Source organism: Struthio camelus, chromosome 3 (genome assembly GCF_040807025.1).
Source record: "Struthio camelus isolate bStrCam1 chromosome 3, bStrCam1.hap1, whole genome shotgun sequence".
NCBI lineage: Eukaryota > Metazoa > Chordata > Aves > Struthioniformes > Struthionidae > Struthio > Struthio camelus.
Window position 1 is genome coordinate 107,667,129 of NC_090944.1, and position 17,716 is coordinate 107,684,844.

The following is a 17,716-nucleotide window of genomic DNA, read 5'->3' on the forward strand; positions in this document are numbered from 1 at the left end:
AAGACACCAGGTGTAGGCAGCACATTCAATAGGTTTGGCCATAGAGAATAAAAAAACCCAAACCCATAAAATAAGAATAGCCATAGTGGCTCAGAGCAAAAATTCATCTTATTCAATTCATATTTCTGACAGTGATTGCTAGCAGGCCCTAAGGGAAAGACAGTAAAAAAAACCCCTCTCCCTCTCTCTACATATATATCTATACATACATATAAAGATCTTTTCCCAGTATATAGTCTGCATCACCAAAGGTTTAGGGACTTACTGATTTAAGAAGATGGAGAAAATACAGGTGGAGTTGGTTGAATGAATAAAGTTTAAACATTTTGAAATAAAAATTAGTATTATCCTTAAGATTTGTCAAATTAACTTACGGCTTTTAAGCGCTGTATAGAGATGTGATCAGTGACCTTTATTTGGGTATGTAAACATTCATCTCTATATCAGACTTCTCAAGTGCATACATTACAGTGATGTGAAATTAAAGAAAGTCATGAAAGAAAACAAAACAGATGGCACATGAATATAGAACAATTACTAAAATAAAAAAAAAACTTGCAAACTTGTGACATAAGAAAAAAATACTTCATTCTTCCTCTTTTCTTAGCAAAAAGAAAGGAACAATGTAAATCATTTCAGTAACAAATCAGATACATGGAGGGGATGAAATAAAATATATTTGATTATTACAGTCCTGGTAACGTACTGGATTTCATTGTAAAAAATGAAAAGGTTATTGTTAAAAACAAAGCTATTTATGTGCAATTCTTGTTCTCAGAACATGCTGTAAGAGTCCCACAATTAGATCTGGGCACCTATGACATGGTTGGTAGGAATTCCATAGGTCTACCATTTCCATAAATCAGAAGAGAGAAGTCTCCTCATCAGTAGAGAGCATATTTCCTGTCCTAACTGTGCCCAAAGTAATCACAGCTATCTTCAAATGCTAGTGACTTTCTAAAGAAAATAGTAGAAAAGAATCCAAACGGTACCCTCAGCTCTGCAGGAAAGGTGGATGAGTGAGCAGAGATCTATTGATAATTATACACCTGTAATTCTTATTCTCCAAATAGAATTCATTTTCTTTTCCCCATGAGGCGGTAATAATAATGCACCCTGGCTTCAGCAAGCTAAACATCTCAAAGAATGTCTCTTTAAAGACTGTCCTCTACCAATAAACTATAACAAAAGGAAAACTTTAACATGTGTGTTGCAAAGAGCAACGAGAGAAAAATCAGGAATAGATAAGAAATAAAAAACAAAGTTTTTGTTTCTAACATATGGGGAATAAGTTTCCTCGGGGGAAAAAAAAAGTATATAGTGACATATGAAAAAAGCAAACAACAAATGACATTTACTAAATTGGTGGGAGAGTATGGGTGTTCTCAGCCGAAAATGTGCGCCATAGCCCCATTCAGCCAATCCAAGGGCATAGTCCAGGCATAAGTGTTTTCTGAAAGCATGAAGAAAACACCATATGGATGTCCTGCAAGTTTCCTGAACAAGAATAAATACTTTGCCTTATCATTCTTAACATGCTGTATGATTGAGCTCTGATGGCTCTTAGATAGTGCCGAAGCGACAAAAGATGTCAGTGCCAGTTACACTGGAAATTTCACCTTCTAGAGACCTAGGGAGCCACAGCACCTTCCACCTTGCAGGAAACAGCTATTTTGCAAGTTCTTGAATGCTCTAGGGTATCTAAACTTAGCTGACGTGTATATACTAGAATAAAACTCTGATATCAACTTGGGTTGCTTAGATCCTGAAATGCTAGAAGACTCATGGACTGAGGTCTTCTGATACGGTTTGTGATGGGTTTTAACAGAATTTTCAAAGGAGGTTAATTGAGCCTTGAAGAACTTATTCTTCAAATAAATGACAGACATTGTTATCAGATGAAAAATCCTGCAATAATCAGGGCCATGCTCTTCTCTTAGCTCTTTCCCCTCTCCTCCCTACCCCAAGGTATCACGTGCAATGCAGAAAGCATGTTTGTTGGCGATAACTTGAACTATGTTCAGGGCATGGCTTCTGTCCACTAGGTTACTTCTCACACATTCCTGTTTATATAAAGAGAGGGTGAGGGGAAGGAACATAGCATGCATAACGCCAATAAATAGGAAATTTAAACAAAGGCCTTATGAGACAAGAGCTTAATTTGTCTCTTGTGACAAAAATTATTTGCTTTGGGAGAAATAACACACTTGAATTAGAGAGGGAGGGAAAGAAAAAAAATGGAAACATATAGCTGAAGGGCCGGAGAAAGAGAGATTCACTGAAAATAGATCTGACAGGAAGAGGTATATGAAGCTACTGTTTACCATCAAGTGCAGCATGCATGCCTCACCTCCTGGCAAGCCAGTTTAAAACTGTCAGAACACTATGGCTAGCACACTCCTGCTAATCATATCAGGGGACCACAGAAAAAGGACAAGGATCTATTTTAGTATTTACTACTCAGTGCTAACATTTTAAAATTGTCCTTTTATGGATTTGTTTTACTCATCTACTTGCAAGGAAGTAACACAGCTGGACACAACTTTCCCTTTAGAAGCTATTAATTTAATTTCAAGTGCAATCTAGAGTTCTAGAATATTCTTCTTTGCTCATTACATCATGGATCAAGCTTGCCGCCTCCAGAAGTCCTGTGTAAAAGCAGTATGGCTCAATGTTTCTGCTCCCTGTGCTGAGAACAGAATCCTGCTGAAATGTTACTGCTTAAGACTCAAACATGACATATGATCATTACCTCAGTTTCATTGCAGCAGAAGATGTCAGAATGGGTGTAAAATTGTGGATCGAGGTCAGCAAGGGCTGGAGCTGGATTAAATAGAGTCTTTACTGAAAAAAAATGGAAAAAGTCTAAATCTCCAGTATTTCAGATTCATAAACTATAACCTGGAACATCAAACTTTCTGTTGTTATGGTTAATATCTTCCAAGTCCTGATTGCATTCGCATCTCCCCATGTTTCTTACTAACATGCAGAAGTCTCTCATTTTCTGTGTCCGCAATTTATAGAGCTGATAAAAAGTTTTATTATATTAAAGTTCCCTTCAAATTTATGTGCAGTCACCTGTCATGATGGGAATACGACAGAAGAGTAATAGAAAAGAAAATAATCAAGAAATTATTAATTACAAAATCCAAAGAAAAGATTTAAACATTAATGCAATTTAGATAACAATTAATTTTTGATGTTTCTTCCAGGATTTTAATAAATTTCACAAGAACTGATTTAGTTTTAGAATTTTTTCTGAGTAGAATGTGTATCATTACATGCATTGTATACATAAAGAAACAGAGGCATAGAGTAATGAAGGACATGTCTAGACAAGGATTTAAAGGTGCTTTTGAATGTGTTATCTAACGTTCAAACTGCCACATCGTAAAACTATAGTGTAGACAAGGCACTGTACATTTTTAATATGTTATCTGGCAAAGCTAAACCTTAACTTAACATGCGATAGAGTATGTTAGTTAACCTAACTTGAAATCCTAGCCTAAGGCCCAGTATAATAGCAGAAAAGGTTTGTCTTGAGGACAATATAAGCGACTTACTCACTGTTAACGCAGGAAGTCTGCAGATTTGGTTTCTCACTTTGCCAATTTTATGATTAATACTTGTGTCTTAACCACAAGATCATCTTTTTTATATAAAGCACACTTTCTTGCATTAGAAGTATTCCTTATAATAAGTGGCCAAATCTTCCAATTTGGGTGCCTAAATTTCAGTCCTAAAGATACAGTTAGACTCCTAAGCTATAGCAGGTATTATTCACACACCCTAAACACTTCTGCATCCCACTTAATCCTCTAAAGAGAAAGAAGCTGAGAGACTTGTGAATTCTGAGTACAGAGAAGTTTAGTTGATGACTTTTATGATTAACCCTCTTTGAAAATTTTAGCCTAAAAATGTACAACTTTATCATGACTCTCTACCTGTTTCAATAAAAGCAGTATTATTAAAGCCATAAAAACACTCACTCAAAAGTCAAAAAATGCCAGAATTAGGATTTCCAGTGAAATCTTAATTTGGCTCCCTTATATTCCTACAATACAGTATGTATTATAATACACTCTTTAATTACATGATCACATACCACTGAAAAACAGCATGTGATCTTATAATTAAAGACTGCAACATAATTCACATGCAGAAAGGAGACAAATTAAAGTTTCACAGGCAAGCTTAACTCTTGCATTTCCAATTCTCTGAGTTGCAACCCTAACAAAAATTTTTCAGCGCAAATCTTTTAGGTATACTTACTTTTCTAGGTAAAACAAACAGCACATATTGAAAAACACACTCTTTCATGTAGTATCATATTGCCATATACATGAGTCAGTAACAGCGCTGGAAGTGTTCCAAACTGGGTTTTTAGTCATACAGACTCACTGCTAACAGGGGCGGAAGACATTCCTATTAGTTTGCCCCCATATTTAATGTCAGCTGAGCACTGGGGAGACTAGGGAATATTAAAATTCCTGTTCAGGCTGTGAAGAAGAGCAGGGCTTGTGAACCAGTTAATCGGCTCACTCTCCTTAAGAATGACAAAATCGGTTCTGCCCAAATTCTTTCTCTTCATCTGCCAAGATCTAGTCTCCTAACTCACTTTCTGTTCTTTATGCATCCTTGCATAGGCACTACATAACAGTAAGCTTTTTCACTCAACCTTCATCCCATTGTATCTCTTGCCCCCCACCCATGCTTCCTTCTTCCCCTATCCAGAACGCCACAGTGCCAGTCTTCTCCCAGACCCCACCTCCACTCTCTATTCAACACACCCTATATTCTGTTCCACATTAGTTCCCCTTGCAGTTTCTTTCTTCTTTCTCTGCTATCCCCAAAATCAAGCAAATTCCTCTTACAATTCCCTCGTCTGAAATCTCCCCTCCCTCCCCACCGTTCTAGTCCAGCTTTGTCTCTTTTGTATTCAAAGCAAGCAAGCTTCTCCTCTCTACTTCCTGGGCCTACACAAGATCTTTAACAGCATAAAAAAAAATAAGCTGCTTAAATCCAGATTTAGGAACTACATCGAAAGACATGCTGTCCAACTGGAACACTCCCCTAAGTAGACAGACTCTCAGGGAAAGTTCGCTTCGAAGCTCTAAAAATTCGTAGGCCTGTTTGAAAGGTGGTATTTTTTCCAAGGCATATAATACCGCTAAAATTAGGCAGTTTTCCACACCATTGTAAAGGCATGTTTTTAAAAGAAATCTCCCTTGCTATCAAGTTTTAAGTAAGTTTAATGTTGCCAGTACACATCCTTTAAATGGGGGAGTATTTTTCCATAGCCTTGTTTCTGTAGCCACAATACTTGAGCAGTTTTGGCCGAAATTTTACAAATAATTTAACCACAGACAAACAGCTGGTATGGAAAATTGCAGCCTAAGATTAAAAAGTTAAAGCGTCTGAAAAATAGATCTTCCATGGGACAGTGACATGCAAGGTTAATAACTGAGGCTTCTTCCATCCCTGTTATGACACGCTTTCATTCTTCACTACAGTATTAATAGGCTGGACATTATTAGCCTGTCTTTTATAGAGTGTCATTACAGAAGCCCAAAAAGCTGCTTTACAGACTTCAGTACGTAATAACACTTTGCCCATCAATGAAGTGGTCCCCCTCTTGGAAGCAGCAGCAGTTTCACAGTACGTGGCCAGTAAGAAAAACCTAGAATTTTCCAGTCAGATTTCCACTGCAATTTATACCCACTTAATTTAATTATTCACAACCCTTTCTTCTCCCCATGACTGTCACAAGATCTCTAATAATCAGTGCCATAATGAAAGGATGTCAAAACATGAGCTGTCCCTCTCCAGCTTACAGATCCAAGTGATGTTCACTGAAGAGAAAAGGGCTCTTGCCTGTCTATCCACATTCTTTCTCCATCTTATTTTTTATTTCTTGTAATAAGAATGGAGAAGAACAAGCAGCAAAACTTGAAACAGAGGTCTGAGGCATCTGGCTGTGCATCTGTTAAACAAAAATAGTCTAGTGCACTTCCCAACATACAGTACTGCATTATACATGAGGGTACTGCAGGCTAAATGGAGAGAGACTGCATTAACAATTTACAGTTGGCTAAGGATAAATTTTACAGCACTACAAACTGAACCGTTTACTTAGATTTGACTGCATATGGCATTTGAACATGTGTGGCCTATTGTTTTAAAGTAGAAACAATCAAACCTTTCCTGATAGGAGAGCTGCGCAATGATAGCAGAACTATAACTGGCCCACAGTTACTGCACTGTCTTGTCAATATCTCATGCTGTCTACATTTCCTCAATGCTTGCATGTCTATTCAGTGTATCAGGTTTGGACTTTTTAAATTTGCACTTTAAAAAAAACAACCATACTTTTTCGTCTGTCACTGGCTGGCATCTTGCCAGCATAAGGGGGCTACAAAAAAGTAGCAACTTTACCAAAATCATACACTGAGTTAGAAGCAGACAACATAACTCATGAATTTTGACTCATGACTCTATTATAGATTTTTATAGATCTTTTTAGATTAAGAACACTTTCATCCTTTTTCACATATTATAATGAAAAAATATTTTAAGTTTCCTTCTCCTCCTCCCCTCCCCATTTTAAGCATCCCAGGCACTTCCTCGTAAACTGAAGTTTTTAATTTTTGTTTGTATTTGCATGCACCCAGTTTTGACATTTCAAACAGAGGTCAAAATAATTTTCCCCATGCACACAGTTCTGTTTATGACTGTTGTGTATGACTATTACCATCACAGTCTCAGAGCCACTCTCTCCCAGGCTTATGTTATCTAAGCTAACATAGCTGCTTAAATTAGCATAAAATACATGAAAAAGATGCATAAAGTTCTGCTACACCTGATTTAGTTCACTCAACCCTAGTAATCACAATAGATGCACAACAGTCCTCAGTGCAGAAGGAGGACCAAGAGCCAACAATGCCCAGACGCCACCATCTATTGGGGCGAGCCTGGGTCCAGCTGTGAAGAACCAGTTAGTTTCGGATCCTGGTTCCATCCCTAACCGACCGTACTATGAGCTGTCCCCTCCAGCCTTATCTTCTGGATAGATGCAAACAACCTATTTTTCATCTCATACAGATGCCTCCCTTGCATAACTATTTACTTAGTATTGTTCAAACTCTGCGGTAGTTGAGCTTGAGTAACTGAAAGCATTACAGACGTTTAAACAACAAAGCATCATGTCAGTAGTGAAACCCCATCCTGCTCAAGCAAAATGTCAGCTTTTATCCAGGTGTATGGCAATGGACTGCTACACTGAAATACCAGTGGCTTACATTTAAAAGCACAGTAACAATTACAAATAATTTCACAGACCATGACTTTCCTATTCGATGGCAGCATGCCAAGTCACACTGTAAGAATTCTGGATAAAGAGAAAAAGCATTTTTTTTTACTTTAAGGATGTTAACTTCTGTACAGAAAACCACAGTCATATATAATGCTATACTAGAAGAAAAGGGAAAAAAGTCTGTTTTTGAGGTAATTTCATTCACTTTACTGTGTGTGGAACTTTACTGATTTATATTTGTTATACTTGTTCTGCACTGGAATGAAACAAAGGTCAGGTCCACAGTTCCTGACCTAAAGCCATTACACTGTATTTAGTCACAACATGACAGTAGAAGCAAAAGCAGCACCAGACATATATGGGGAGATTATAAGGGTGTGGATTGATTTCATTCAGGGTAACCACTGCACAATTTTAAAACTGAATTCAATTTTTGTAATGGAGCATGAATTTGTTTGCTATTGTTTCATTTGCAAATAAAACTAGTATTACAGCAATCAGACCAGATCACAGGATCTTTGTATAGAAAGCATGACGAAGAGTATTTTTTATGCAACGCAAATGAGAGACACAGAATGGCTTATGTTAAATTACCTCCACTGGCACGTGCCATTTTCAGAGCTTCGAGAGAAACAGCAGGGGCTATTTCTAGCTGGCAAACAACCACTTTGGCTTTACAGATGACATCAGCAGCCCTCTTCAGGTCTTCACAACTTAAAAGTAGGTTGGCTCCTGGGACTATGACAATAACATTCTGTCCTAAAGGGAAGATACTGAGATTTTACGTTAACCTTTTGCAATAAAGTAGGTAAAACAATTCCTTGCTTTTCTCCAATACCTTTCAGATGAGGACTTTAGTCTAGTTCCCAAAAAAATACTTCTGTGTTGCTTGCATTTTCAAATACCCAAACATTTCAGAAGATAATCAAAAAGATTAAAGGATTAATGAATGCTATGGTTCACCTCCAGTGCAGTACATAAACCTTTAGGATAACTCACACTTGGGTTTTCCACAGTTATGTGGGTGTTTACATGTAACTCTACAGAAGCACTACTCTAATCACAGTTGAGATGTGGGACATACACTAAGCCTGACATTTGCATTTTCCTGAAATATTTCTTTAGCACTTGAAAATAAGTGCATCAATGTAATTACTGAGTTCAGATGCCCAAAATGCAATCCAAATTTTCATTTTTCCATCACCTGAAAACAGAGAATATGAAACAGAGCTATGAAAATTATGCATGTCCTTTAAATTCCAGAGAAGCAGGCTTGCTCCATTCACCTAAGATAAGTCATGTTAGAGCCCCTAACCATCATGAAAACCAGAAATCAGCTTGCCAACAAAAATCAGAAAGCTAATGACTGTGTCTAAGGAAAACTTTATCAGAAATGAGTAAAGAAGGTGGGTGGCAGATCCTTCTGAACTTAAAGCTGGTCAATGGAAATTTCTAAGCAAAGACATACTATAAAGCACAAGCATGGCAATATCTCACAGCATTTCTAAGATCCTTTTCATTCTAGTAGTCTGTTTTACAGCTAGGTGAAGAGATTCATTTATGTAGGTTCCAAATATTCTTTTCTTTTCCTTCAGACGTGCAAGATTCCTTCTTTTATTGCTGTTTCTTTGTTTCTTTCATTCTTTTTTTTTTTAATCTCTGTTACAACACCTAGAGACCTTCAGGCATGGGTGCCTGCAAATTAAAATTTATTATTAATCACTAAGGTATTAAATTCAGTAAGTCAGTTGTTCCTTGATTTACAGTCTCAGCCCGCCCCCGCTGAAGATTCCTTTAAGGACTGCCAATCACTAAAGGCTACCAATGCTGTAATGAATTGAATTACTCTGTAAATAAATATTTATGTTTTTAAATACATTATTTTTCTTGAATGAGACTTCAAAGTCCTCTGAACCAGCAATGTGCAAAGCTTGTCTCCCTAAATATTTTCTGAAAAGAAAGCAGGACAATGGAAAGAATAATACAGTGATCTCAGAGGGAGGGGCCCAAGCTTTCCAAAGCAATTCTGCTGTCAATGGTTTGGTACAGAACAGCTGCATTTGAAAAGCTAAACCTCAGCATTTAAGGCCAACGCCCTGCTTTTCAACAGACAATGATGGGCATCTTGGATAAAAAAAAAGAAAAAAACCTTCTGCAACAAGTAAATACTGTCAAGATATCTGAACCCTGCTGAGGAATCATTCAACGCCAAATTGCACCTATTTTGCCCACCATATACTCCTTAAGCTGATAGGGTCCAGCACTAAAAGCAGTAAAACATAGGGAATCGGTGGAACAAAAATATATTTCATTTCTGCCTGGACTCTGCACTACCTAGAATGTCAGACTATTTACATGTCTTGCTGCATTATCTTGCTGAACTATTTAGCTGTACTGACATGTATATTATTATTAGGCTTTAGACTTAATGGCCCAAGGCGATAAGGAAGGCTGTTTGCTTAAACCTATATGTGCAAATTCAAAGTAGACTGTGCTGCAATGGATCACAGTCAGAAGATTGTCTTTCTAGCTACAAAAGGTCAGAGATTTATGGTCTGCTTTCAAACCAACTGTACCTGTAAGAGAAATGCAGTACTACTGCCATATAACAGTTCAGTCTGACTTGATGTAAAATGTACAGAAAAAGCCATATTCTGTTCTTAGCTACCATATAGCTCATCAAATGTGAATGATAACAGTCACCACAAATTTATATCACCATGCATGGAAGCAGAATCAGGCCCAAAGTACTCACAACTAATATCAGAATTTTGTCTTACTGGCAACCATTTTGCTGAAAGCAATTACTTTTGCCAGGGAAATCAGGTGGGAACTCAGCATTAGGAACAAGAAAGTTAAAAACAGATAGCAAACAGAGGTGGGATTCATCTTGCCCAACATCAACTGATTTTTGAACTTTTCAAAAAGATTCTACGTTCTATACAAGTCTAAGAAAACTAATGCCTAAAAAATTAGTTTTCTAGGTTCCTTCAACAGCACAGAAGAGAGAAACAAGTACTGTCAGAGGTTTTTCCATCTTACATACCTCGGATATCTGTTTGCAGAGGAGATAAACGGTTGTCTGGAGGTGCCTATCTATCTCTGTTAACCAGAAATAAAGCCTTAAAGTGTACACCTGACTTGGAAACAGGTCGAGTGAGATGAAACTTTTCCCACGCTAAGAATTTGGAAAATGAATTTACTGTGTTACAGTTATTCTAAAATATATTTACTTAGTTTTGTTGGGAGCAGCTATACAACAGTAAGTTTTGCAGACATCAGCTAAAATATTAAGGGCCTCATTCACAGCTGGTCTAAGCTAGAACAGCTAAATGAGGTTGATAAACTTATGAAAGCTTACACTGGGGACTGAGTTCATCCAAAACAGCATGAATGCTGAATATGTCAATTCTGTTCTCAATTAGGCTTCTAAACCTGTTAGTGTCACTTCTAAGAAAGGTGGATAACTCATTTTTATGAATTCACAAATGAGAAGTGCCAGTGGAAAATCAAAGGCACACCAGTAAACATCACAGTACAATACTCTCTGCTTTACTTTTTAAAACCTAAAAGCCATCAGTAGTGCTTAGAACTCACCAATATCTCAAACAACCTGATTATAACAATAGCTGCGTGGCTTCTGCACAATAATTCACAGTAAAAAAAAAAAAAAAAAAAAAAAAGAAGACATCTGTGACTGTAAAAGAATGTTACAAGAAAGACATTTACTGCTAAGTCACACAGTTCAGGAACATGACGGCAAGTCTTGGGTGTGTCATGGTATCACAATTTCTATGCAATTACTTGGTACAAGCATTGAATAGTCTTGTACACAAAATATTAAAGTTCATGATGAATGTCAATATATAAAAATCCTATATATATTCAAGTAATATTTTTTCGTAACCCTGAAGGTTCAAACCAAAGCCTTACTCTACGGAAAGTATAATTCAATCAAGCTGGCACATGTACTCTGAGTATGCCTTGTTTATTTAGCCTTATCTAAATATGTACTTTGAAAGCTTTTATACCATTAGTGCTTTGATATTGAAAGTACATTCACTTACAAAATAATGCCTATTCAGTATTCATGAAATGGTTAGTAACTTTATCCTCAAGTTAGCATAATACCTATCTGAAGTGAGGGTTATCTCGTAGTGTTCTTGGAGGTGAGCTGGAGTTGCAGCTTATAATAATCAAGAGCCCCAAATCTGTTCTGCCAATGCATGTTAGTCCTGACTTGCCAATCTCTGTTGTTCCTTCACTGAATTTTTGCTATGAACATGGAAGTTGCCAGACTGGTTCAAAACTGCCGTTTTAGCCAGGCCAGCAAATTGGCTCTGTCAACAGTCAGTACCACATACATGCAGAGCTGCAAAAAACCTCACAGGTAATTTTGTAAAAATTTGTTCAGAAAAAAGTTTCTTTTCTCTATATGTGTATATGTAAAAGCACAACACACTTCATCATTTTATAGAGTTCTTACCGTCCAATAACACATCATTAGCTAAAGGTGTAGTAAGGGTCAGAGCTAATGGAAAGGGTCAGGCTGAAAGGGGAGACAACAAAAGCTGGGGTTCAACGTGGAATAATGCCCCTCAAAGAAGAGATGTGTTTAGAAAAGCAGATGTATGTACTTCCCATCTTACAAAGGGAAGTAAAGATTGTAAGTGTTCAGGGTCCTGGTAAACTGAAGCCTGTGTTTGGTCAAACTCTATCAGAACAGGCAGCCACATTAAAGAGTTGGAAGGAACATAAAGTTCCAGAAAAACACAAATTTCTGAGCACAGTCCAAAAGGAACCTTTGCAGCATCTTTGGGTTGCACTTTTTCACTTGTAAATCTCTCTCTACCATTTTGCATTCAAAGCAGTGATTTAACTTCTCTATCTTTTATTGAAAATGTACTGCATTGTCCCAGAATATAATGCAGCTGTGGGAATATCAAATGTACCAGATAATTTGCAAATGTCTATTGCTTTGCCAATTAAAATAATGGATGACTTATACCTGTGCAATTCAGTAATCTGTGCAAATCTTCCCAGAAATTCAGCAGCTGTGCAGGCTAGACAGGCACAGGTAACATGAGGGAAAGTTTACTTCAGAACCTTCTCTGACTCTGCTCTCTCACAGCCACCTTTTCCTCTGCCTTCACTTCTCCATCATAATCTGCTCCCTGTACTTTAATACCTCTCTCACCTCTGCCTGTGATTTTACTCAGTTTATTGGAGCTGGTATTTTACCCAATTCACCACTATGAAGGTTACGTGCATGAGCACATAGTAATTAAAACTTGGTAAATTAAAGAGATGATATCTATGTTTTTTTATTTGCCCCTCGTTATCTTAACACACAACACCCCCTCCCCTTCAAATGCTTCCATTCTAGCTATAATCTGAACTAACAGAAGCTGCTTTACACCATTATCTGCACTGCATGTTGTGGTGCTTCAACTATGCCAGCACAACTACTGTGGTAAAACATGCATGTGCAGACAGGTCCTTTGTAACATGCTGTAAAACCTGTTTAGGTCAAATCAGCTGTTTCTATAACGAAGAAATAGTGTCTCTTGCAACAGCAAAGGACACAAGTACTGCTATTTTATTGCAACTTAACTCAGTTCAGGCGCCAGATAGTTTTAGACAGAAGTAACAACCAGAACCATTACCAATTCTGTGCATCTGTTTGCTTTACAGCATAGTTCTGACCAGGTTTGCTCTTGTAGTAGCAGTTTTTTAATGAAACTGGAGGCCAGTTTTAGATATGGTAGCTTAATCTTAGATTTTTCAGTTTCTGAAAGAAACAAAATGCATGCCATTGTGCATTATTCATTTCACTATGTGTATCACAAGACTATCGGAGACCATTAACACTGACATCAATATGTAAGACTGCTGACTGTTAACCTCATGGCACTGGATAATCAGTGCTTATAAAAGTTTTAGATCCTTAAGATGGCTTTGCTCCTTATCCTTCAGAATAACTCATAGTGTTATAATTTCAACAGGTCATCCTCTGTCCATTCAAATATAGACTGGGTTTATCTTAGCTGGCCATGCATATGAATTAGGAAATAGTAAGACTCTGCTTCTTATTCAACTTCTCTGGACCGCAAACCTAGCTCAATCTATGGCTTCTGTACAAAAGAGGGAGGCCTGGGAGCACGTGCTACGGCAATTCTCTCTCTGTCCCTCCAGCTTACAATGGCCACAGCAATGACTATATGTGATTGTGGTGTGAGAGAGAAGTTCTCAAGAGCTGCTGAAGTAATTTACTTGCTGATCCAAACCAGGAGGAGAAGAAGGAAGTGACAGGCTGGTATCCAGTTTATTCAATGTATTAAAGCTACTTTATCTCTGAATTAGAGCTGTCATATAAGGCTTTGACTAATTTCAGTTAAGAGAAAATTAAACTCAGATCTCCAACTAATTTGCTTAATTTTCCTTAATGTTCCTGTGTAGACTTGTCTCTAGTTACAGTTCCTTCCTAGGTTTGCTCCTGGAGTGAGGTAGTCATGCTCCCTTTCCCATCTTGAGCTGTAGCCCAGATGAACCATCAAGCGTCACAGGAACTTGTTAAGCTGCTGTGCCAGCTGAGCTGTGGTAACTGTTCAAATGAAGATTCTTAGCTGCACCAAAAGTGAATTATTTCAATCACACTTAATTTGTTAGTTTGCATAAACATAATTGGTCCTGAGCTCTAAATTTCAATCTAGACATAAGCACTTCCCCTAAGAGCTTTCCAAATAAGGACACAACTTGCTTGAGGAAAAAATAAACAGAAAGTTTTCAAAAGAGGATAATTTAGCAGTTTTGAAGAACAATACAAAAACAAGGAAATTCTCTTTTTTATCTTCCTCTAGGAGAGCAAAGGCACAAGCTACGGAAAATTAACACAGAGTAAGCAAATGTGCCATTTCACTGAGTATGCATTACTGCAGATGTAACTTGAGATGAAGAATTGTGGTACTATTATAACAACAACATAAATATACTTATACTGAGGAAAATTACATTTCCTGATGCAGGGCATAATGACTCCCCTAGTGTGCTCAGGAGGAAAACCCTTTCCTCATAGTAGAAGTGCTAGGTAAACTGTGGTGGAAAAGGAGAGCTTTAATCTTCTTCTGATAGACTGGGTACTGGCTAATGTAAAACTAAATGGATCAACTAGCTCATTGAACTACGGCCATCTCATTGCTAATCTAAGGGTCTGATTCTACTTAACCTATTAGGCACTCTGGGCAACATCTCATTCTGCAAAGCTGCCTTTGCAGAGGAAATCCAGAGTCTGAATAACATTATGGAAAAGATGAAAGATGTAGAAAAATAATTCCACAATTAACAATGATAAGGCAACGATAAGGTTCTTTTATGGCTGTAGAGCCAGAACCAAGAGGACAATTCAGAGAAATACGTACCTTCACTGTTGACAACTATTGAAGCAGTTCCAGTAGCAGCATCTGTAGTCTGACCTACAAATGCTAAGAAAGGGAAAAGTTACAGCACGCATTAGTTCAATACATTACTTTCAGCCAATAGCATGTGATTCAGTTTAATTGAATTAAATCTAAAATGAACCCATAACCTCCAGCAATTTAAAAATGCTAATTACTCTTTCATGTGCAACAATGCCAGAGAAGCTAACAACAACAAAAAGTGTTAATTTACACCCACAAAACAGAAATGCGAGTCCAACATTCTTTAATTTGGCTTCATCTCTGCTTCAGAGAAGGCATGTTATTTATATAGCTTTCTCAGGCATTCTACTCCTACATGTAAGTATTTCTTTTATCCAAAGAAACAATAGACTCAAGGTTGGAGAAAAGTAAAACATTGAAACAACAGAGCATTTAATTCTCTGTAGATTTGCATTTCAGTAGGAGTATTAAAATGTACTCTGAAGGGTAGTGGTGAGGCTGTATGTTTCCTCTTTGGATAATTTATTCAGATAAATTAATTAGAAGTGAGGCTAGGAGCACCGTCTATTATAGAGAATGTTCAATATTTACTACTATAAGGACCTCTTTTCAGCTGTCAGTAAATTTGTCAAATAGTAACCAGTGGTCCAAAATATTCTATGATAGGTGTTTTATTTAGGCAGAACTGTAGCAGAAAACTGTCAAAAAAGTTCAGTTTTCGCTGAGAATGATATATGAAAAAAATCTACTGCTTCAGTTGAGATAAATTATGGTGACCTTTTCTTTAAGAAGCTGTGGTGTTCTAATATTTTAGTCCACAAAATTCATGCTGGGCAAGGTTTGGTGCTTTTTTTCCCCAAGATGTGCCCTTTGTGCTTAATTTAAAAATCTGCTCCAATTCGAACGAGGCTGAACAAAAATGAACATCACACTTATTCATTTGCTAGAGTATCTGACAAGGGCAGAGCAGAACTCTCCTTGCAATTATAGCTTCTCTTCACTAGGTACTAGGCCTACAAACTGGGACTGAAAGCAGAGAGCTTGTCTCTTCTGTGCTTTCAGTGCTTTTCCTGCAGAACACAATGTTAGGGAATAGGAAAAAAAATGGATAAGGTAGTATGTAAGGGGACAGGAGAGCAATATAAAGAAACCATATGCAAACAATCCCCTAAAAAGGGGAAGTGGGTAGACCTGGCATTATGGCAAGGTTTTTCATCCTGGACCCAGTATCCTCATGCATAATGACAGGGATTGGCTAGATAAGGATTAGACTGGGGTGAAAAACCAGGGACTGAAATGAGACAGAACTAGGATGAAGTCCAAGTCTTTACCTTGGACTTAAATGTTCCAACCCTTCAGTTGATGTATGTGCGTATCAGTGAAGTGCAATATGATGGAATTCATGAAGGGATTTTTTTTCCTTCACTTTCCTTTTGCTCTCATAAAAACTATTTAAAATTTATCTCAAGATTGTAAGGTCAATCATTTAAATCAGAAAATATGAGACTTAAGGTTGCTTGTGGAATATTAGTTTTCATTAAGTGCTATGCACTTTGATAGTTTTAATTACATGATCAAAGACTATTTCATTACACAAGGACTACCACTTTATTCACAAGGTAGGCCTGGTCTGGAGAGAATTAGAACTACACACTAACAGACAGCATTTTTATGATAGCCTTGCCTTGTTTGTTGTAAAGTTGGAAGTTGTGCAATGAATAAATCTTTATATACATTTGTGAAATATTCAGATGCTATACTGATAAGGATAATAAAAAAGCCCACAAAATACTGATAGTTCTGCCTTCAAAGCAGTATCTAAATAATGCAGAGTAAATGAAGCTTGTGGCTGCATATTAAACAGAAAAGATAAACAGAATATCAAATTGCTACTTAGTGATTGCGTCTGTCCATCCTGTCCACGTTGAAGGAGACAAGGGTCTTGTAGACAACAATGTGATCATGTATTTAAATAGCACACAATAATACATTTACACAAGACAGGGGATCAGGGTTAAAAAGATATCAAGGTAACAGAATATTGTGAATGCCTAATTTTCCCTTTTCCTGTAAGCCTTTTAACATTGCTTTTTGTGTGTATACGTGTTAACAAAGATTGGCTGCAGTCTATAAAATGATTGCATGTGTCATTTCATAAAATAAAGGTGTACTATAGAGTTAACAAATCCATTTCCACTCTATCCCTTCCCCCTTACCCAATAGGAAATAGAGAAGGGACAATAAAGCTGGAATTTTCAATTTCTCACCAGGCATTATCATCACTGATGCCTGCCTGAATACTTGCACAACTGCACTATCTTCAGGTGACTTGCACTAACATAATCATATGAGATTCAGAGGTAATGACATTACATTTTATTTTCTTTCTCCAGTGGTACAGCTGACTTCAGAAGTCCCCATATTCTTAGCTATACTCATTCAATCCTGCCACCGGTGTCAAAACAATTATTCATAGTTTTGAATGGTAAAATATATCACATGGCTTGGTTTAAAAATAACCCTCAAGAGAGTTTAACATACATAATTTTAACAAGTACATTGGCCCGACTAGAGGCACAATTGACCAGTCTGGAAACTTCTTAAACTGGCTTCTCCACGTGCTCATTGTTCTTCTAGGGGCTGATCATACAGAACACATGAGTGGAAAGATTCCCCTTTCTGCACTAACATAGACATGGCAATCAGATAAGAAACTCTCAATTTCTAATTTTTAAATCTTAAAAAATAATTCAAAAGGCTTCTTTAAAACCAAAATTTTACCTGTAGATATACCATTCTTCTTCAAATTTTCAATATAATCATTGCCAAAGGAATCCTCCCCAACCTGTACAAAAGAGAAAAAGATGGGTCTTCTATACAAAAAGGTAAACTAGATAAATAGACCCTCTTTAGTTAGCAGAATGCTATGATGTAATCAGAATACAGCACTGTTTTTCTTGCAGCATTTTGCTCAATTTATTGGAAT

General features: G+C 37.2%; 1 protein-coding gene across 2 annotated transcripts in view; it reads right to left on the reverse strand.

The window, feature by feature from the left end:
• Positions 1 to 17,716, reverse strand: part of RBKS (ribokinase) — a 69,521-nt gene that overhangs the window by 27,960 nt on the left and 23,845 nt on the right. For both annotated transcript variants that reach the window (XM_068939589.1, XM_009676254.2), the window contains exons 3-6: positions 17,512 to 17,575; positions 14,731 to 14,793; positions 7,907 to 8,071; positions 2,753 to 2,844 (exon numbers count right to left, since the gene is read on the reverse strand). In XM_068939589.1, coding sequence (XP_068795690.1) covers positions 2,753 to 2,844; positions 7,907 to 8,071; positions 14,731 to 14,793; positions 17,512 to 17,575 — 384 coding nt within the window. The remainder of the gene's footprint in view (positions 1 to 2,752; positions 2,845 to 7,906; positions 8,072 to 14,730; positions 14,794 to 17,511; positions 17,576 to 17,716) is intronic.